The sequence below is a fragment of the Microchirus variegatus genome (genome assembly GCF_963457635.1).
Source record: "Microchirus variegatus genome assembly, chromosome: 11".
In the NCBI taxonomy this organism is placed as follows: domain Eukaryota; kingdom Metazoa; phylum Chordata; class Actinopteri; order Pleuronectiformes; family Soleidae; genus Microchirus; species Microchirus variegatus.
This window is the reverse complement of record NC_139812.1, coordinates 990,093-1,011,414: the sequence shown is the minus strand read 5'-3', so window position 1 is coordinate 1,011,414 and position 21,322 is coordinate 990,093. Positions and strand designations below refer to the sequence as shown.

The window sequence follows — 21,322 nt, the reverse complement described above, 5'->3', positions numbered from 1 at the left end:
GGTGGTGGGGGACCTGCGGTCGGTCCCTGGTGGGCGGTGGCGGTGGTTGTGGCGGGCGATCTGGGGGGACTCCGCCGCTGGCAGGCTGGCCCCGCCCTGAGGCGCTAGCGGGTTCTGCTAGTTGGCTGCAAAAAGTGGAATGGATTGAACGCAGGCATGTCTCAGTACGACACGGAGCAATGATGCACGCCTCCGTTCCATTCCACAGTTTCCACCTCGTCTGCAGCGACGGAATCCCATCCGCCACCGGTTTAAAACGCCTGCTCGCCGAGGAGAACAGTTCTGACAGCGGCATAAAAACAATGAAAATCATACTCCTCCAAGCCAGAGCTTACGTTAGCCGGTATACCCTGGCCGCCGGAAAAAAAATGTCACCTGCCTTAATATCCGTTCCCCCTGAGCATTGACTGCTGAATGGGGAGCAGCAGCGTGTCTTGGCCTAGACGATGATGGCTGACATAAGTCAGAAAACTGTTTCTTGACCATAGTCACCTGCATACTTCGTTCCAAAGCCTGCTGGGCTGCAGGTCCAAACATATGACCTGGAATGACAGGTGGCATGCGGAGTGTCCTTGACATGACTCTGATAAGGGGGATTGGGCAAGCCACACTTGGCGCCGAGCCAAGGTCAGGGTGGACATCAGTCTCCCAAGCTCCCTGCTCATGAAGGCAAATGCCTGGAGTGAAGCATCACTTAGACACTGTGTCTGGGCATTGGCTCCAGTCGTCTGAAGGGTGAGATAAAGCCAGAACCAGGTGGGAAAAGGAGTTCCTGATGCGTCCCATCTGAGCTGTCTAAATCATGCTGGCTAGTATCATCGTGCAGGGAGAGACAGGCTATCGCTGTCACCCTGGCTCCTGAGTGGCAGCTCCATGGCAGCAGAGCCAGCAGTGGGAAGACCACCAGGCTGCTAGTTGAGGAGGAGGGCCTTAATGGGCAAACTCAGAGGCCAAGGCTAAGGGTTCAACACCCTCTCGTCTCTTCTTTAAGACAGAAAGATCCAGAACACCCAGCTGCGATCACAGACAAGGTGCAGTCAGCGAAAAAACACCAGCAGTGTTGGAAATAACCGAGCGAGAACTACTCTGCTAGGAGTCTAGTCAGGCTTCCTTTGGTGTTGTAAAAGTGCAGCAACAGAGCGAGAAAACACTCTGTGAAAACAAAACCAACTCCGTAGCAACGAGCGAGATAGCACTCGACCACAAGCTAGCTAAAGATGCTTCAACCGCAGAGCTACAAACACAGCTCAGACAAGTTGGTATGCAACATCAGAACAACAGAGTAGGAGCACTTGGTTATGTACAAGCAAAAACAAATAAAAAATAAAATAACATCACTCACACTCACTTTTAAAGTTAATGTGGGTAACGTATCTAGCCCGCGACACGGCCGTGAGAGAGGCAGAGGCACCTCCACAAGTGGGAATGAAGCACACCCGCTGGCGAGGGAAATACTTACCTAGTGATCCCTGGGGATGAGAGCCGGCTACGCAGCGACAAAAAATAGCAACAATCCGTGCACTAAAGGGCGAGAAGATGAAAACTTGACTTTGCTGGTATTATGTCTCGATCTGTGAATGCGTGTGATGGATATCCAGGTATTTCATACCATCTCTGGCGGTCAGGAGGAATGAAATAGAACAGGAATCTGCATGTTCAGCAACACACAACAAACAGACAAGCTCTATGTAATCACAGAATGAGTTCTGAACCATCGAAAGTTGCTAAACTTTCCATGAATTACCCCCTCTTAAGCAAAAACTTCCAACAAGACCCTAGTCCTTGCAGAAAGTTGCGGCTATAGATATTAAACAAAATATTTAAATATAATATTTTTCCATAAGACCTACAGGAATCACAGTGTTTATCAGGGTCTAGCAGATTAAAGAACTAGACAAACCTGCCAGGATGTCCTGTAGCATACATGTGAGGGAATACTGTGCCCATGCTCCGCCCCAAGAGATGTCCCCTCTGTTAAAATCTGTCCCCACAAGGAGGAGCAGCAGTCGCTCCAGCTGCGGCTCGGACACCACCTCACACAGGTGGATTGTAGGTCTTGTGGCATTGGCTATCCTAGCAAGAACCTGAGGGAGGAAAGGAAAGTATTCATTTATTATAAATAAGTTATCTGTCTACAGTATTAACAGATTCCTGCAGGTAAAAAGACCATAGAAGAGAGAAGACACAGACTAAAGCCTTATCTATACTCGCTTGTGACGCTGTGGCGTGAGGCTCCGCAGACGGTGCTCGATCATACAAGTATGGACGGCGGCATTTATGCTCAACGTGTTGTTCTTTGCAGTATTCGCCACAACAGCAGGGGGCGTACAACCAAAATATTCAAGTTATGCTGCCGGATAAACGTCCACTGCCTAGCAACAGTAGTAAACAACAACTTTTCGTATCACTGGGAGGGGCTTTTCCCCCTGGGTCACCACTCTTTCTATGGACTCATATTTTGCCCTTCACAAAGCGATCCCTCTTTTTTTTATTTTCACGTCCTACGGCAAAAACCATCGTCTTTTTGTTATGTGGTAATAATCTCCTTCCATGAATTAAAGGCCATTTGACTGTCTCGGTGCCAGTGTTGTTTTTGACAACCATCTTAGATTTAGTCTTGAAAATGCTTATTAGTTTTAGTCACTTCTATATATGATAGTTTGAGTCCAGTTAAGTCGACCAAAACTTAAAAGGGTTTTAGTCGACGAAAACTCAAAAAGGTTTTAGTCATAAAAAGAAGTATAGTCTTTTAACAAATTTATTTAGGTCAATAAGTATTGGAGATTGTTGTTGGGCAGTGTCACACATAAGTTGTGAAAATAGCAGCAGACCTATAAATTAAACACAATTGCAACACATTGTGAGCTTGCAGATTGGCTATTATTACACACAAAGAGATGACCACACCATCACTGAATGTAAACATGGCTAAACATGCTGCTAAAGAAACACACACATAATGAATTGAAGTTAGCGTAACAAAAGCTAACTTTAGCCACTACTACTAACTACTGTGTCCAGTTATTGTCATGTCCTGCTTTCTTTCTGCTGCTAATTATCCATCTGTTTGTTGTTTGCTAACATGTTAGCATAAAGATTGCTAGCTTAAAATGCTAACAAGTCCACTTACATAGCAGAAGTGAGATCTGTGTCTGTTTCCGTCTTTGTTAAGAAGTACAGCCACGTTTTAAACGTCTGACAGACCTCCCACTAACATCGTCCATTCTCGTCTCATCAACAAAAACTCACACAAGTCTCATCATGTTTTAGTCACCAAAGAGCCTAATACCTTGCAGACAAAGAGCAGCAGATCAGCGTGGCAGGTGAAGTCCATTGAGAGGAGGAATAGGGCCAGCTTCTGCACCACAGAGATGCAGCGTTCATGGGAAAGTGTGAAGGGCAAAGGTTCTACTTCAGGAGCTTCTTTGGCCGTTGGAGACTCAGTGTCCAGTGTGGAGCGGGGCCATTCAGGCGTCCGCCGCAGGCGGATGAGATCTTTAAAGTGCTGGAAAAGGAGAGACATTGCACTCTGTTAGATGAGCCAATAGTGATCTTTGTGCATTTAATGAGCTGCTCACCTTAGATGTTGCTTGTTTGAGCTTGGCTTGCTCAACCAGCAGTTTGTAGGAGGAGCCTTTGTTGCTCTGGATCTTCTCCTTCTCGATCTGCTCCACCAAAGCTTTCTGTTTTGCTTTCAATAGATTTAACTGCTACAACAAAAAGGGCACATTAAATAAAGGCACTTGCACATTTGCACTGTAAGGAGGCCACAATGTGAAACAAAGACAAGGAAAATGTTTTCTTTTATGCATTATTTTGTAATTGACACATGGAGTGAGACACATTTACCTGTTTGTGGTGGACAAGCTGCTTGCGGATCTTGCGTGAGTAAAGTCGGTCCAGACTGCTGCTGCCTTTAGCCGATCTGCTGGGGTTCTGAGCCTGTAGGCTATTATTGATGAAGTTCCACTGAATACCTTTAAGAACAGAAGCGACCAAATCAACATTCAGACACTGGAAGCTGGTGAATGAACCTGAACTTGAACTATTAAAGGGATAGTTAAATTGTCAGTGGTAATCAGTGATGGGAATATAATGGACAGCGGACGGACAGTGGGTGATAACAAATATATTTGTTTTTCACAATAAAACTACATTTAAGATGTGCATTATAAAATAAACCACTCTTATCCAACCAAAATTACTTTTACTTTGAAAGTCAGTTATCTCTGGCATCAACAAAGGGAAAAAAAGACTTTGCATGCAGCGAGTTTGTGCACTCACTGCATGGCTCCATTGGATTTCTATGTGCAATGAAGGTAGAATAATAAAGCAGTGCAGTAACCATGTGTTCTTTATACTTTTTCATTTTCATTATATGTCTTTTGTAGGGCTGTAAAGTCAAAGTCGACTGGTCGACTAATTGGTCGACACACTCTGGCTCAACCAAAATTGTGATGTCGACTATTTTTTTTTTTTATGGTAAATTTCATTAGGAGGAAAGTACCAAGTCTAATAGGGGTGTTTTAGAGCACCCGTGTTTCACAGGTAACAGCCTGTCTTCAGAGAACACCCCCCTTGTTTTCCACTATTTTGGTTTAGTCCAGCCCAGTGGGTTGTTGTCGCTCCGTGGCTCATGAGCAACAGACAGATTAGTGATGCCATTAATTTTAAACTTTTCATTTGACTCCTCCTGTCTCATCCATGTCAAAGACATCAGCAGTGTGGCAGCCTTTTTCAAAAGTAGATGACGGTAAAAAAAGTGGAACGCAAACTTTGCAAGCAATAGTTTGTTTTTATTTGAACTATACTACAAACATGGCATATCATTAAAAACGGTAAGCTAAGGTTGCTCCATCCGTTTTGAGTATGAACATATCAGAATTATTAGCATATTTCAATGTTTTAGTCTAATAACCGTTGATTGAAACAGCGTCCCCTGGTCTATTTGTGTCTCAGCCGCGTAGCTGCGCTCCTATGTTCAGTCTCGCTCTGTATTCCTCATCATTATTGTGCTGATTACTAGTTGACATATTTTTGGATATCATGGGCTATTGCGCAGATGAACGTAATGCAAACGCTGTGAGAGCCGTCCGACTCTGTTGAGCTCCAGCTGCAGCTGCGGGTCTTTTCAAATTAAGAGCCGCAGCCGCACAGGTGCTTTGCGGGTGTGGCTCTTTTCAAATTAAAATAGCTGCACTCACAAAGTACCCCCCGTTGATTAGTCAACTTTTAGTCAAAATTTCTTTAGTCGACCAAGAGTTTCTTTGGTTGATTACGGCCCTATTCTTTTGATCTCTTAGAGGCTTCGTTATATGGTGTGACGCATGGAGTGCAGAAATTTGTATTGAAAAGAAGTAAAAACAAAGCACATCAGTAAGAGAGTCTGTGGTTACGGGTCGGCAGTGGAGCTTTTATGTACAGGTACAGGCTGGTGCAGTATTGCATTAGACATAATGAAGGTTGATGAGTCAGTTCTGTTACAGAACTTCACAGGTGTTTCATTATTTATATATTTTGTTTCTGTTCTTTTTAGAGACGATGGGATTTCTTAGCTATGGTTGGGTTGAGGACCCAGGAGGCCCATGCAGAGAACTGAGGGGAGCAATTTGTGGCGAGTGGGCAAAACCTCATGACCACATGGACACAAATGCATGTCCTTGTGAACAAACATTAACTGCTGAATCCAACTTCTGACTAGGGCTGGGCGGTATACCGGTTCACACCGAATACAGTTTTTTTTTTCCTGCTACGATATGAATTTTTAATATACTGCCATACTGGTGTATTTGATTACACAACATCCGCGGCGCTGCCGTCTGCTTTGAGAGTGGGTGCGCTCTGCATGTAAACGTTTCATTAATGTTTATATATTTTTTTCAATCACTGAACGAAGCCTGTCATATTTGGGACAAGAGTCGGGACCTTAAAGCGACCCTGCATAGTTTTTATGGGTTTATATGACCCAAAATCCACTTTTTTTATACATATTATGTAATATTATTATATTCATTTCATTATATTCATTTCCGTGCCCGGAAAAGAATGACGCCGTTAAACGGAACGTTAGATGGGCACACGCTTTTGGTTTGGTCAGTCTGGCTGATTGAAAGCCCCCAGATGCAGCGGATGGAACGCACCCTAGATGCGCGATGCAAATACCATGAGAATATATTCGAATATCTGTGTTTTTTAAGAGGGAATATTCGAATATCATTTTTGAGCAATTTTGACAGCCCAAGTAAGCATGTCTTGGAATATCAAGAATGCATGAAGTTAAGGTCAGCACCCTCCACATCAACAGGTAACACGGGGAATTTTTATAAAAGATGTTGATTTGCACAGTCAAAGTTCTGTATTTTGACTGTAATCGTCTTTGCATTCCGATTCCTCACTTCATTAGAATCATGAGTTGCTCTTCTTTGTAAACAGCATCATTTTCTGGGGCCATGCAAACCTGTACTAGTGTGGAGTTATTCTACAGTATTCATGACAGTAAAATAGACCATCTTAAATTAATCTACTGCAGTAATTCTGTTTTCTACCAGTAGAAAATACTGTGAACAACTGATTATGCATGAAAAAAAAAATACCGTCATATACCGTGAAACCGTTCGAATTTTGAAAAAATACCGTGATATATATTTTTGGTCATACCGCCCAGCCCTACTTCTGACTATTATTTTCAAGGTCTCCTTGGCATAGATATGACTTGAGACTATGGTATAAAAGTCTGTGGAACTGGACGGAAGGCAGTCTGTGTCAGTGCTCAGGCCAGGCTTGGGTTTATGACTTGTTGCAAGGAATAAACCAAACTTTATTGTATCAAACTGTCAGAATTGCAGGTTTCACTCAAATAAAAAGGGAAATCCTGTAATTTCACCTGTTAAACTTCTTTCCCGCTCCTTCCCACCAAGCTGCTTCTTTCCTGATGCCTCATCTTCTATACTGGCTACATAGTCCAATAATCTCGACACCAGCATAACCACCCAGCTGATCATTGGAATGTCCAAAACACCTGTAACAAACACATACACCCATAAACAAACCCTGAAACTTAATTTGTCAAAATATAAATCAATGTAAGTAAAATACACAGTGACAATAAATCAATGTAAGTAAAATACACAGTGACAATAAATCAATGTAAGTAAAATACACAGTCACAAATACGTAACTACCAGCTTCAGATGTCCAACATGTCACTAGTCTGACAAGTTATACAACAGTGATGGCTTGTTTACCTTCAGTTCTGCGCATCATTGCAGATTGTGGCTGCTGCAGAGGACAGAGCAGGTTGTCCAGGAGGTTGAGGAGACCCTCTAATACACCACTGTTACTCAGAGATCTTTGGCCGATGCAGGACAAGAGCATGAACACCCTGAGATGCAGAGAGATGGGAAATATTGTACGTGAAACAACAATTGTGAAATTGTTGCGTAACTTTCAAGCACCTACTTGCGTAACCCTTCTCAGAGTACTAGCATGAGTAAGTGTCTCCTTATGCGAAACGCCCTTTGTGTGACCTCATCAGAAGCACAAATGTCATTACGCCAGACCGACTCGTGACGACTAAGCCAGGAGGGGCAAGATCCCCCTACTATAGGCCGGATTTCCACCGCTCTGTCATGGGCCGACTTGTTGCTGGTTTGCTTGGGGCGGGTCACATACTGTAGGTTGGCATAGCGCTATGTAATGGACCCACAGTAATGGACGACACACTTCATGTCACTTTTGGTCTGACATGCAGGTACTCAGTTTTGCATCTTTTAGAACTGGGACAGCACTTACCTGTCCTGAGGGAAGATAAGCAGTTGCTCAGAGTTGTAGAGCTCTTGCAGGACATTTGAGAGGAACTGGCCCCACCAGCGCTCGCCCCCACATAGCTGCACCAGGAGCAGGCCAGCGTGAAGACGGATCTTAGGCGTCCCGCTGATACAAAGGTGCTTAAAGAGCTCCTCACAGGCCTGAGCATGGAAGGTACTCTGGAGCACTGAGGGCACAGAGTGGCCTGAAAGCATTCAGGTAAGACAGAATTAGAAAAAGGTGGCTGTGTGATTTAGGATTATGTCCATCTTTAACAGGTTTAACAAATGTGACCCATTCCCTACTCACCATTGTTAGAGTGTAGCAGACTGAGCAGTGTGTCCAGCAGGTAGCGGATTATTGTCCTTAGCTGCTCAGTGGACGAGTTGTGAACCAGTTCCTGGGCCTCTATAGCCCCAGCTGTGGGGAGAGTCTTACGGCTGGCGCCCAGAGACACACGTAGACGTTGGACAGCATGGTGAGCCAGGTTGAGTTGCAGCTGGAGCTGGATACAGTCCTGGTAGGCTGAGAAAACGCGCTGGTCCTCCTCCACTACCTTGTCAGGTTTTCGTAAGAAATACTGGGCGTTGTTGGCGCTGTTGAGAGGAGGCAGGTCGATGTTCTGCAGGAGGGTCTCCAGTCGATGGCAGGCCAGATTGTACCTGGTGAACAGGAGAGGGTAAAAACCAGCATTCTCAGCAACTTCCGGTCTATGAGAGCAATCAAGCCACAATTCAAGATTGGCCAAAACACCAAAAAGAGATTTATACACGTACAAATTCTGAATGTTAAAGGCAGATTTTGTCGTTTTAAAGTGCGTTTGACTGTGTGTTTTAAAGTGTCTCCTGTTTAACATCTATATGCTCCCACATATATATTTTACCTGCTTGTTTCTAGTTTTTTTATTTTGAATTTATATCTGAATGTTATTTTATGAACGTCTCTTTTCTATGCTTTTTAATGTTTTATGTAAAGCACTTTGAATTACCTTGTTGAACGATGCTATACAAATAAACTTGCGTAGCCTCTGTGTTTTGGCACAGACAGTGCTCAATGTACAGAAAAGTGACTTTTCTTATTTTGTTACCACTAGCATGGTGAGCAGTTGCAGGTTGTGTTTACTTGTGTTAGGGGTATTGTAAGAGAAATGTGTCACAAAAATAATTTGTGTGTTCAGTGTGAATGCAGCATTACTGACCTGTGCCACAGAGCTCCACAAAACATGCATCTGATCCTACTTGTTGGGTACAGTAACGTAGCCGAGAGACAGATATGTTTTGTTCTTAGCTTGGATTCGGAAAATATGTCTCTCGTCAATATTTTCATTTCAAAAAGTTTTCAAATACATTTCAAAATACAACTCCAACAATGATACCTCCTATGATGACATGGAAGGTTTCATTGAAAAAATTATTCAGCTAGGGTCCTCACACCTCCATGCATGTCAGTGTGTGAAGCGACCACAATGGCCATTGCATGGCAGTAGAGAGGCCACCAATAATTTGTTATATCAGTATAGCAAATGTAGACCACACCCTGAAAGCTTCATGTAAATAAAACAATGCACTGAAGGCATACTTCCTGTTGCCAGTAGGTGGTGCAATGACTTTGCAGGTTATCATCGTGGTTAGACTGGCCTTAAAAGGTTGATGACAAAGAATAGAGACGAGTGGAAGCCCGCTGCGCCCTTTAGTATTGGGGACTGCTATGGTTGCTGCAGTAACCCACATATAAATCAAAGAAAGCCGAGGGCTGCATCCTGCTACTGCATGCTGCTATGTACATACTATAATTCCTGCAAATTCCTTATATGGCTCCAAAAAATGGGTAAGAGTAAGAGAGAGAAAAAGATGATGATGATGGAGAAGAATAACCAGAGCAGCTACAATAGGGTCTTCACACCAGTCAATGCTCGGGCACTAATGAATGCAGCATGAATGTGGTGTTCAGATATATCAACTCCACATCTCACCTGCACTGGATGTCCTCCTGCAGCGCCACCATCATGGTCAAGTGCTGATCTACATCTGGCTGACTGGCTGCGTCACTCTCTCCCCGCAGGGGATCATGCATTAATTTAAGCTCGCTCTCCCATGGCAGGATGTAAGTGTGACCATAGTAGAAGCCTAGAGGGATCTTTGCCCGAGCGTTGGTGCTGCCATAACGACCAATCACAGTGATCTGGTGGTTGAAGGAAAAAAAAATGTGGTAAATTACTTAAAGTACAGAGGAACAGAATCATGTCAGTTATTCTGCTAACAGACCTTCATAAACCTGCAGACGGGAGGAGGCAGCAAGTCGTGAAGTATAAGAGAATGGGTACTGATGTCGTTGGCCACCACCAGCCTGCGGCCGTCCACCTCCTCACCCAGTGTCCAGATGTCAATGGAAAGAGAGGCCAGGTCACCACAGGTTGGGATTAGGACATCAGTCAGCAAGACAGGACGACCAAAGTCCAGCGTAACAAATCGGCGAGCTCCTGGGAGAAAAGGAAAGAACAAATAAGAAGTTCATGTTAAATAAATGTTATTTTGGTGCTTCTTAGTAAATTCTAACAAATGTAATGACGTGATTTTATGCACAATGTACATTCAAAAGACATTTCGTCGAGCTTTAGATGCAAGTAGATACTTACAACTAGCAGCTGGGTGACAAATATAAAATACTGCTGTGTGACATACCAGAGTGCATCCGCTCTATGATGATGGACTGGTGTGGAGGAGGTTGCAAGAAGTGAGATGCCTGGGAAATGGCTCGAGCCAGACCATTGCCAATGGGACACTGCAGGGAAAAGAGGAAAAAAATATTAAAAATAAGGATATTTAAACTTTTATTAAGAAAAAATTAAGTTGCAGAAACACTGGCTTATTCTGGTATTCACTACCTCTTCACCACCACACTGCCAACAAATAAATAAGTTGAGATCACAGTGGAAGCCAATGACAGAGAAACATGAGTCTAAATTTGCCTAAACTTAACCTCTCAGTGTTATAAAAAAAAGGGTAACCTAACGAGTTTATCAAAACAGCCCAACAAGGCCTGGCTAGATGCTTCTGCAGTGCATGACAACATAAGGCACCCGTTTACACAGGGAGTGTGTCTGCTCCAAAGACACTGCTGTGTTTAAAATGGCCTATAAAATTGGCCATTAATAATAGCATCTGGCAGTCCTATCTAAAAGTAGAAGTCTTGTAGAAAAAACATCGTGAAACTGGAGGTGTTGTCATAGTAAAGTAGCCGACATGCAAATTAACTGGTATTTATTGCCAAGACAATATATGCCTGTTTAGGGTTTCCCCCAGAAATCCTGCTAAGCCCAGTCGTAAAGCCCGTCAGGCAGTCCACCTGCAGCCCACTGTGTTTTTGTAAAAAAAAATACAAATTTAAAGTTGACAGGAAATTTGAAATAATGACTATTATATGTTATTGTAAGACATTTATTAACAATACTTAAACACCAACTAACAAGTCTTACAAAAAAGATATACTCTTGAAATTAAAATAAATAATATTAAAGCGGGCCTAGACTGGAAGTTCCAGTTAACGCAGTTTTTTTAGTGTGTATCTGCGACATTACCTCGTTTATGAAGGTCTGAAGGTTTGAAACAAACAGTTCAGCCACTGCTGAGAACGCTTTGATGTATTGTAATCTCGGGCTCAGCGAGATCTCTGAAAAAACCCTTATGGTTACGTACCCAGAATTTACAATCAGACAGACTTTTTTTCTGTACACCACCCCTGCGTCTGTGGTGTATAAAAAACATCTATTTAAAATAAATAAACAAGCAACTCTTAGCCCTGCCAGGCTACAGACAAATGCACTGGGGGAAACCCTGCCTTTTATTTAAAAAAAAAACCATAACAAAAACACTTCAAAACACTGCGACACGCATAGCAACTATTTGAAAAACCTGCCATGAAAAATTTTAGTTGCACTATCACCATCACTATTATGATAATCAGTTGATACAATTTACTTATATTGTGACATTAATCTGTCAAATGTACAGATTAATTAATAATAAAGATAACAATAATGCCTGGGCCACAGTGGAGGTGGAAAAACTGCACAGACAGAAGTCATTTATTCAAAAAATATGTGCACTGTCTTATACCTGTGGTTTAATATTTTATGTACCATCTTGGAAAACTAAACTGAAGCAAGCATCGATCTGCAAATTACTAACCTGCTTGGCTTTCTGTGCATTCTTGTGTGCAGCCAGGTTGACAGGCCCAGTATCCATCATCGAGCCAGGAAACAGGTGAGCCAGCTCTGCGCTGAAGGCCGCCGACACGGCCTCGTTTGGTGGAGTGAGAGGAGGGGTCATGAAGAGGGGTGTGGTCTTAGGTGTTGGGGGAATGACGTCTGATGGGTGAATGAAGAAACCAGGAGTGGAGGAGGCGTTGGAAGGCACAGAGTTATGGATGGGTCCCACTCCAGAGGCTGCGGCAGCGGCTGCAGAGGTCGACTGATGCAGCTTAGCCTCTAGCTTGGCCTTCTGTCGTCAACACAAACAGAGACTCCTTACACACCATGAGAAAAAAGGCTAGAAATACCCCAAACTGAATTCTGGGTAGCTGTAATGAATGGTGGTTTGAGGAAAAGTCAACAAGAATAGTGAAACCTGTGAAATTTGTTGATTGATTGAGCAGCCAAGATACTTTCTTCTATCATGATAATGTCATACTAGGGGTGTCAAATTATCGCGTTAATTAATTACAGCTATAATTAATGCATTATGTTTTTAATCGCGTAAATCTCCTCTTCAAGGATGCCCCTGGTACCGGGGGCAGGGTCATGCAGTGACAAAAAGGTCGCTGCATGACCATACCTAACTTTAATAAACACAGATATGCTGCATATCCACAGAAAGGTCAGAAACTCAGCTAAAAGAGAAAATTGTGTCGGCTGGACAGCGGAGAATCCACAGATTACAACTGTACAATTAGTATCACTATGTGACCAAGATTCACAGATCCAGCCATAAAATAGGAGCAAAATTTCACTTTCAAGAAATAAGTTATTTCCACCAACAAAACCGCTTCTCATGAAGAACTACACTTCCCAGCATGCTTTGGAGACAAATCCCGGTCTGATTGATCATTACAGAGCGACATTAGATCGTTCTGATTAGAGAAGGGCGAATGTCCGCACAAATGTGTCATACGTGCCAACTTACAGCACTGTGATTGATGGGTCTGATTTATTTATTGTTTATTATCTGAAGCAGAGAAAAATCAAGTTCAGTGTTGTATTGCTCAGAAATTCTAACTGATTTGTTTACTTACAGCACATTATATGGACTTCATTTTCATTTGTATTTTCTAATTATTTAGAGTTTGACAATAACACAGCAGAATGTAAATGGCTTTGTCAAAACAATACATTACTTTATAAAGCCACTTTTTTGTTATCAATCTTTTGATCTGCCACAATAATGTAATCATGAATTTAAATGAAAACACCTCAAGTTGAGTGCTTTCCTCAGCAATTTTTAGGTGAGATTATAAATTAGATTAATTCATTACAGATTGCACATTTTTAATCGCTTGACAGCACTATGTCATACCCATCATCAATAAGTATGGTTATTGTGATAATGCAAACCCAATGTTAACAAAATCCCACATTTGGCTAATTTCAAATTAATCAAAATAATGTTCGGAACTAAATAGTTTCTTTCAGACAGTAAACTAAGTTTTTCCATTACACAGTTCTAGCACGACTCGACTGTACTCATTTTTTTAATTTAGGAATAGCTGATGCTTTCTTGATACCTTTGAGTGTTACGTCGGACACAAGAATCAAACCCACTGTTTGTTTAAAAAGAAAAAAAAAGGCAAGAGCGTTACAGGCAAGCATACATGGTTGCAGTCTACAAAATACACCATGGTTCATCAACAAGGTGCAGACGTGTTTGGTGGCTGAAGAGAGGATCCAGTGTGTTTGTGCCGCGTATAAATGGCTGATACCAAACTGAGTCTTGCCCACTGCACTAAGAGCCAGGCTGAATAGGTTTGATTTTCTCCATGGAATTTGGTACTAATGGCAGCAGTGTTTTTAGCTCGGGGGGACTCATTGGGACGTCACAATGCACTTAACTCCTGGAATTGTTGTCTCGCTTTGTCCATAAAACACGCGATAGTGCTGGCGAGGGCAATTGTATCCTAAAACTGGAAGTCTGCGAAGTGTGCGAAAAAAGTTCTAATCTTTGCTGCACAGTGCATTGAACTGTGGTGCTTCATCCTTATGGTATTTTGACCAAAGCATGTCACAGACATGTTCATTAGGACACCAGGGAACTGGGTTCCCCTTTAAATTAATAATTTTGGTTTGTAGAAAAAACAAGGCATTTGAGAACATCATCGTTTTGAAGTCTGAATAACACTGGTCAAAAGAGACAAAAGAACATTTTCTGGACCAAACGATGACTCGAGAAAATAAGTGACAGATTAATTGATGATTGAAAATAATCGTAAGTTGTAGCCCTAAAAAACACCTCAAGTCATCATGTTGTCATAGATAACCACCTGCAGTGCAAAAAGGAGTATGTGTCAAATTCTCTTTCACCTGCTGCTGCAGCTTCAGCAGCTGCTGCTGTTTCTCCTGCAGGACCTGCAGCTGCTGCTCCGCTGACACCATGGCATGGGACAGAGACTGAAGCGCCACCTGGGCTGCTGAACTCAAAGCTGTCGATGCCTCACCGACCGTTCCTGTCGACAGGCCACCAACCGCTGGGGTCACACCAAATGTACTCACTGGGACGAAGAGAACAGGTTCAGGCCATGACCAGTGCAGAGAGTGACACCATAACCAATAAAAAATGTGTTCAGTGGAAGACATCGTTTACCAGTAAACATGCTTGCATCATCCCGTTCCACACGTGTGCCATCACTGGTGGAGATACAAGTAAAGTGCAACGGTTCCACCTCCAGGAGACCTGTTAAGGCTGTGAAGCTGCCCTCTGCTGCCGCACAGCTGCTCACTTTCCCATTTCCTTTAGGAGACACAACACGAAAACTCAACACCTATTTAAAACTATTAAAATTCCAGTTTAGCACAATATGTCAACAGTGAGCATTGTTTAAAAAATCTGCATAATTACATTCATACCTGACAAGATGTCAGAAAGGTCAATCTCATCTGACTGGACCCCGATGCTGCTGTTAAAGGCATTCTTACAGGAGGAACCACTGACCTCCAGGTCAAAGAGCACTGGGTCAAATGGAGAGCTGTACAGTCCATACCTACAGAGATATGGAATATTGTCTGACTATTGTCTGACTTGAAGCCTCCCACACAATCAGTATTAAAAATATGTCAATGGATCTAGTGAGAATAAGTTCACTAAGTGAATTACATGTTGTATGCAGAGGCTACAGAGCAGACATGCCACTCTTCTTGAAATGAATAGTTGTCGATATACCTGGTCTGCAGAAGTGCCTCCAGTGGAGTGAGGCGGTCCTGCAACTGCCGAGAGATGGCAGTGAGCAGAGAGGCGCTGGCAGTGCTGCAGCCTGCCAAGTCCTCCTCCTTCACATAGTTCAACAGCACAAAGTACCAGAAGACAGAGCCTGAAAGCAGACAGGACAGGGAGATGTGGAGCTTTCTTTACATATGTCACTTACTTTTAAATGAAAAGCTATGTGGAAAATTAGATTAAAGATAGTATGTCAGGAGTTAGGGAGGTCATCTGTGGACTGCCAGAGATTAAGTGATTTGTCTAAAACTCTTCAAATTTTATATCAATGATATGCCATGTTGCCGAGTTGATACATTCTGTCATTTTACAAATGTATTTTGCTCTGAGAAGTTTCCTATGCTGCTGAAAGTGAAATGGAGACACTGAAAACTTGGTTTGATGTTGACAAATTGTCTCTTTATATAGAGCTTGGCAATATATCAATATTACATCTATACTGTCAAGAGACAAGTTATGGTCTTAGATTTAAGATATCACCATATCGTGATATGGTATCTGTGATGACTGTTCCTGGTTTTAAAGGCTGTTCAGGACTTTACTTTTTTGTTTTACTCGCATGCAAGCGTAAAAATAGATGTGTACAACTTGTTAAATATATATACTCACACATGTGTGACTACAAAAATGGCCAGTGAGGCAGTTGCTTGCTAAAACACTGGCGTCTTGCTTGCCGAATATAGCAAAACAAGAGTCACCACAGCAACCCAACTGAACATCATATGATCCATTCTTTCAAATGGTTGGCAGCTCTGCCTTTTAGAACGTTTACAGTCCGCAATTACAACATAATACGAGCCTCTTTTATTCCACTGTCTCTCTCCTCCCGGTCCAGGTGCGCTCTTATGCACACAAACACAGTACAAGCACATTATTGGCTTTAGGATGTATTATTGGTTATCAGCAAACATGCAAGATTACCTCATTGACGTATATGCTGGTGTACTCTGCAACTATCATTTATTTCGTAAAATGATCTTCTGTGACATGAGTATGAAACATTATGTAAATTCCACTACAGAAGAGACTAAATTACCTCTACAGGTACAAATGTACATATATCTGTATCGGTTATCAGAGCAAGCACTACTGATATATCGGCATTGTGCATCCCTGGAATCCAGAGCTCTCCGCACACTCAAACAGAACAGCACAACTACTATGGAACTCATTGAAAATCCTTCTTCGTATATAACATAAAATGAAAACGGTAGTCATGAAGAAAAAATAAAGGAAGGTGCTGTACATTGTTCTGTTTTGCTGTTCGGTTACTTACCACCTGTTGCTGCTGCAGGCAAGTAAGGCATATTGTCAAGCAGAGACTTGAGCAGACTCACACTAAAGCCCTGTTGATTTGGGTCTCCTTTTCCATTGCTGCTGCAAGACAAACCACATTTCTCATTACATAATGATTAATTTAATTGCACACATTTTCAAAAAATTATTAATTCTCCAAGGCATTTGCAATGCTTTACAGGTGTGGGTTAAAGAGAAGTTTCAGGGTTGTAAAGCATCACTGCTGAAATCCATTGTGTTACTTGCCTAATACAAAGTGCAAGAAAGCGAGCACACTTGTGTGCTATGCTCCGACCAGCTTCGAAGAAACACACCCGCACAATATCCGTTAGCCGTGTCCGGGTTTTTGCCAGCAGCCCCTCCTTTCCTTCTCTTAAGCTAGAAAGATTTAAAATTTGTGTCATTTATCTACGTAGACCATTAAAAGTGGAAGTAATGTAAGTCCTGGATGATACTCTGGTGCTGTGTGTTCCATCTTCTGTTTTACCTGCAGGGTCCGTTGGAGAAAACCCCAGCAAGCCAGCAGAGAATGTCCAAAATAAGGCTCTGGGCATGTTCGGTGGCCAGGCTGCCTTCTAAATGCCTACACAGCCCGTCCAACAGCTTCTCATGAAAGTCTGGGAACTGCAGTGTGGCACAGCGTTGGACTCTGAAAAGCACAACACCAGAGAGACAGTTAGTTCCACAGTGTGTGCAGCAAAAACAAAAGAACGCTGTCACATGCTGAGCAGTGATCTGACCTTTCTTTGGGTATCGATGTCTTTTTGAACCTTCTGATTGTGACTGAAACTTCTTGCAACAGGTCACAGCCACGCATGTTCTCCACTTTCTTTGAAGGAGTTGGTGTCTCGGTTTTCACTGTAGAAACCTTATCCTACACACACACACATCAATAATTAAGCAGTGATTGAATCAGTAGAAGAATAACAAGATTACTTCTGCAGAACAGGAAGAAAATCATGCACATACATTTTATTTTTGCCCAGTGTTGAAAAATATTTGGAAGAAATGACAAAGAATAAAATTAGAGCTGCATTCTGTGTGAGACACATGCAACTCAATAAGTTCATGCACTCATTTCTCACACTGATAAGTGATAAAAGTCACCGCACATAAATTGGTAATCTATGAATCGATGACACAAAGGTAGTTTGCTCTGCATAGTTCATTCAAACAGTTATATTGAATTAGTGACCGATCGGCCAATCAGGAAAATAGTATTCAGTGTTGCTGGGCAGAATGGACGTGCATCGCATGGTTCACACCTCTGCAGCCCGCTTCCATATGGCTGCACAGCTGGAGTTACGAGCAGTTTTTCTACCGACCGAATAAACAGGAGCATGCTGAGCTCGCGAGGACTCTTTCTGTGATGAAGTAAAGTGAAATATGACGTGGCGTCAACACGGGAGCTTTTATTCTGAACCGCAAACCAAAGGTTTATTTTCCTACTTCCTCTCCCGCTCATGCTGAATTCTGCTGAACTTATGCAGCTCTGCAGCGGCATCTGCCAGAAAGAGAAGTGCTGCGTACTGGCAGGAATAAGAAGTAATGGCAGAATAATCAGGATTATTACTCATATGACCTGTCATTTATTAGGTTATTTGTCATAATTATTGTATTTTATACTAAATTAAAATTATTATTTTGTGTCAACTAAAACTGACTTAAAATAAAACGTTTACATTACATTACAATTACTACAACTAACAAGAGTAAAAGTGAAAAACATATTTGAAATCCAATATGCTGGGTATGTTAGGAGTGTTAGAGAAGAGGTGTTCTTAAATGAGACAAGGTTCTTAACACAAAGAGGAACACCCCTGCTCCAATAGCTTTTGACAAACTCATTCCCCATTGTGTGCGGGCATCCAGAAGATGCTCTGACTGTAGGTCAGCCGAGTTGTTTGTGATATTCAGGCAGCTACAGGTAGTCTGTGACAGTCACTGACCAGCAGAGAAATGTGATCATTTCTGCCATTTGAAGACGTATTGCTGCATTCAAACCCACACATAAAACAACCCCTCAAAACAACAGTGTGTGAATGTATACCTTGGAGGCCTGAGCCCGTTGCAGCAGGGTGGACAGTGAGTGGCCTTTGGTGCCCTGAGGCTTGACACTGGGCATTCGAACCAAAGGCCTGGGATTCTCCTCCATGCTCTTATCACTCACTGCTTTAATGTGAACCAAGAATGACCGGTACTTCCCTCCTGCCATGCCTGCAGGGGAGAGGGGAACAACACAACACTGAACTACTTGGATGATTCAGAGCGTCATCTACCTGCTAAGCTGTGACAGATACTCTCACACACGCGTGAAAATACAAGTAGACTTACCTTTGACCAGTTTGGGGCTGGTGAGGCTCAGCATGCCTGCATGGCCAGAGAGGTCTAGGCCACTGGCCAGCCACACTGGACCACATAGGATGTCCTCCTTGTGATCCTCTAGAAATGGACACAACATGGAGCCTACGACAAAAAAATACACATTTAAAACTTGAAACTTCTGGAGGAGGAGGACATTTAAGCAGGCATTTTTTTCTTGTTTGTAGTTTATGGGAACTTTGAGTCGAGCTGTGCCTTCTATTTAATCAATTAATTATCCTACAATTAATAATTTGCAGGATCATAAAAAACTTCAGTGTGAAGATTTTGGATCTCCAGGGGCCTCATGTACAAAGACTTGCGTGGATTTCCTACTAAATCTTGGCGTACGCCAAAACCCAAAAACTGTCGTACGCACAAATAAATTCAGATGTATCAAAGTGTGCGTACGCATGGATCCAAGCACGTTCCCTTTGTGCATCCCAAATCAACGTGGAATTGAGCGCACATGCAGAGGTGCCAAACTCCTCCCTGTCCACGCCCCATTTACATATGCAAATCAATTTAAATAGAACCTGCGGTTCACCTCTTTGATCAAATAACGCACTGAACGAAGGAAAGTAAAGGAATTTCACACAATCTGAGCAAGAGATTCTAGCGAATGAATGAAAACGCGTCAGGAAAATGTTACACCGTCAACAGGGATAAATATGACAAAAAAAAGACTTGAGTGGGAGCGCGTGCGTGAGTCTGTAAATGCGGTGAGATCCGAGCAGCGCATACACGCGCACGCGAATGAATGCAGAAGTGCGCCGCGGCTGACATCTCCAACTTTACGCCCGCTTTTACTGTCATGTATACTGAATACAGGGAGACGATCAGGGGCTTGTTAGAAAGCGCTGTAGCTCTAATTTCACCAGCAGAAAATAAAGAGTAGTAGTTTTGAATGAATAATCCTGTTGCATTTTTGCTTGCCTAATCTAATCTGATCTAAAAGTGAACAGACTGCAATCTTTACCTGATGTCTCCTCTACGTCCATAAACTGAATGTCCTCTGCAAAGTCATGCAGCGCAAGCGCAGGCTGGCCATTCTTTTCTCCATTTGCATGGAGCACATTAGAAAGGGGGAAAGAGATCTGTCTGTCCACTGACGTCTCTGTTGAAGACAGAAAATGACATTCAAACACAGGTTCTTCTCATTTCCTTTATACGTAGGAGGAAAACTCTTGAGCTGAGCTGATACTCCTTCATATACCATATGTGAAGAGAAAAAACATATCTGTTTAAACAGAGCGATGAAGACAACAATCTACATATTTTCATTTAAGGGAACAGATGTCACACAGGAGTGTCCTCACCATTGACTTTGCCCAGCCCAGGAGCTTTGTTCTTCAGTAAAGTGACCTGGATCTGAGGAATGTTCACGATGTTGTTGTTCAGCACAAACTTGAAATCCACATGGCCCACCATACAGGCTTTCGGCAGCACAAGCTCAAACAAATGCTCGTCCCAGCTGGAGCTGCAGAGAGAATACACATCATCACATCACCAACTGCTACAATGTGCAATTCAAGGGGTGTTGGCTTCTTATTTAGTTTTTCTTCAGTCTTCATGTGACCCACACCCTCTACTTGGTTACCCCAATACTAAAATGTGTTACCTATCACTCTGAAGCTTCCAGGTGCGTGTGTGCTGGGCTGCATCTCCATGGTGTTGCTGATGAAGGTGCTGCGGGTGGCGCCGCTGCTGCTGCTCCTGTTGCACCTCCACCCAACATGGTGGAACTGTGGCTGAGAAACGGGGAGTCAGAGTTTCGAAGCGTGTCAGCTCTACCAGCGACATCAGGCTCTCCGTAGTCAGCGGTTGGTCCACCAGGAGATCCACTCCTGCACAGTTGGGGAAGAGCGAGTGAACTGTGGTGTGATGCATTGAACCCGATGTAAAGAAAACATGACTTGAGTGTCTTGAGCGAGTTGTACCTGTGATCCCTGGGCTCGAAGGGTTGGAGGAAGGCTTGGCTCCCTCAACTAGCAGCTCAGCCCCTTTAGAAAGGGGGCCATCGATAAACATGTCTCCATCGTCTCCATCGTCCCACACACCTCCAATTTGAAGGAAATGAAGTTCTCCACCTTCAGAGGAGAGCAGGAAAAAAATGTAAACATGCAGAGCATAGATGATCTTCCTGGAGGCACTGAAGTACTAAAAGCCTCACTCTGTTACCTTTAAATTTCAGTTAGACAGCAAGTTTGTGTTGCTTAGTAATTGCTCACTCTCCTGCACCAAACTCCATTGACAAAATCAGTGATTTTACATCATGGCACACAGGAGTTGTTGATCTACTACTGCCGCCATCAGAAAGTTCAATTGTGATATTTTGTGACATCAGTTTTAAAACCTTCATTCAGATTTACCGTACT

General features: G+C 42.8%; 1 protein-coding gene across 2 annotated transcripts in view; it reads right to left on the bottom strand.

Annotated features, from left to right (window-relative positions):
• Nucleotides 1–21,322, bottom strand: part of birc6 (baculoviral IAP repeat containing 6) — a 91,400-nt gene that overhangs the window by 51,034 nt on the left and 19,044 nt on the right. For both annotated transcript variants that reach the window (XM_083897654.1, XM_083897655.1), the window contains exons 11-36: nt 20,885–21,034; nt 20,566–20,791; nt 20,264–20,424; nt 19,924–20,061; nt 18,918–19,049; nt 18,634–18,800; nt 17,324–17,457; nt 17,071–17,232; nt 16,830–16,961; nt 16,564–16,661; nt 15,234–15,381; nt 14,921–15,054; nt 14,658–14,804; nt 14,378–14,565; nt 11,994–12,305; nt 10,488–10,587; nt 10,071–10,285; nt 9,779–9,987; nt 8,116–8,468; nt 7,792–8,011; nt 7,245–7,381; nt 6,884–7,018; nt 3,850–3,977; nt 3,579–3,710; nt 3,290–3,505; nt 1,901–2,084 (exon numbers count right to left, since the gene is read on the bottom strand). In XM_083897654.1, the coding sequence (XP_083753780.1) occupies nt 1,901–2,084; nt 3,290–3,505; nt 3,579–3,710; nt 3,850–3,977; nt 6,884–7,018; nt 7,245–7,381; nt 7,792–8,011; nt 8,116–8,468; nt 9,779–9,987; nt 10,071–10,285; nt 10,488–10,587; nt 11,994–12,305; nt 14,378–14,565; nt 14,658–14,804; nt 14,921–15,054; nt 15,234–15,381; nt 16,564–16,661; nt 16,830–16,961; nt 17,071–17,232; nt 17,324–17,457; nt 18,634–18,800; nt 18,918–19,049; nt 19,924–20,061; nt 20,264–20,424; nt 20,566–20,791; nt 20,885–21,034 (4,458 nt within the window). The remainder of the gene's footprint in view (nt 1–1,900; nt 2,085–3,289; nt 3,506–3,578; nt 3,711–3,849; nt 3,978–6,883; nt 7,019–7,244; nt 7,382–7,791; nt 8,012–8,115; nt 8,469–9,778; nt 9,988–10,070; nt 10,286–10,487; nt 10,588–11,993; nt 12,306–14,377; nt 14,566–14,657; nt 14,805–14,920; nt 15,055–15,233; nt 15,382–16,563; nt 16,662–16,829; nt 16,962–17,070; nt 17,233–17,323; nt 17,458–18,633; nt 18,801–18,917; nt 19,050–19,923; nt 20,062–20,263; nt 20,425–20,565; nt 20,792–20,884; nt 21,035–21,322) is intronic.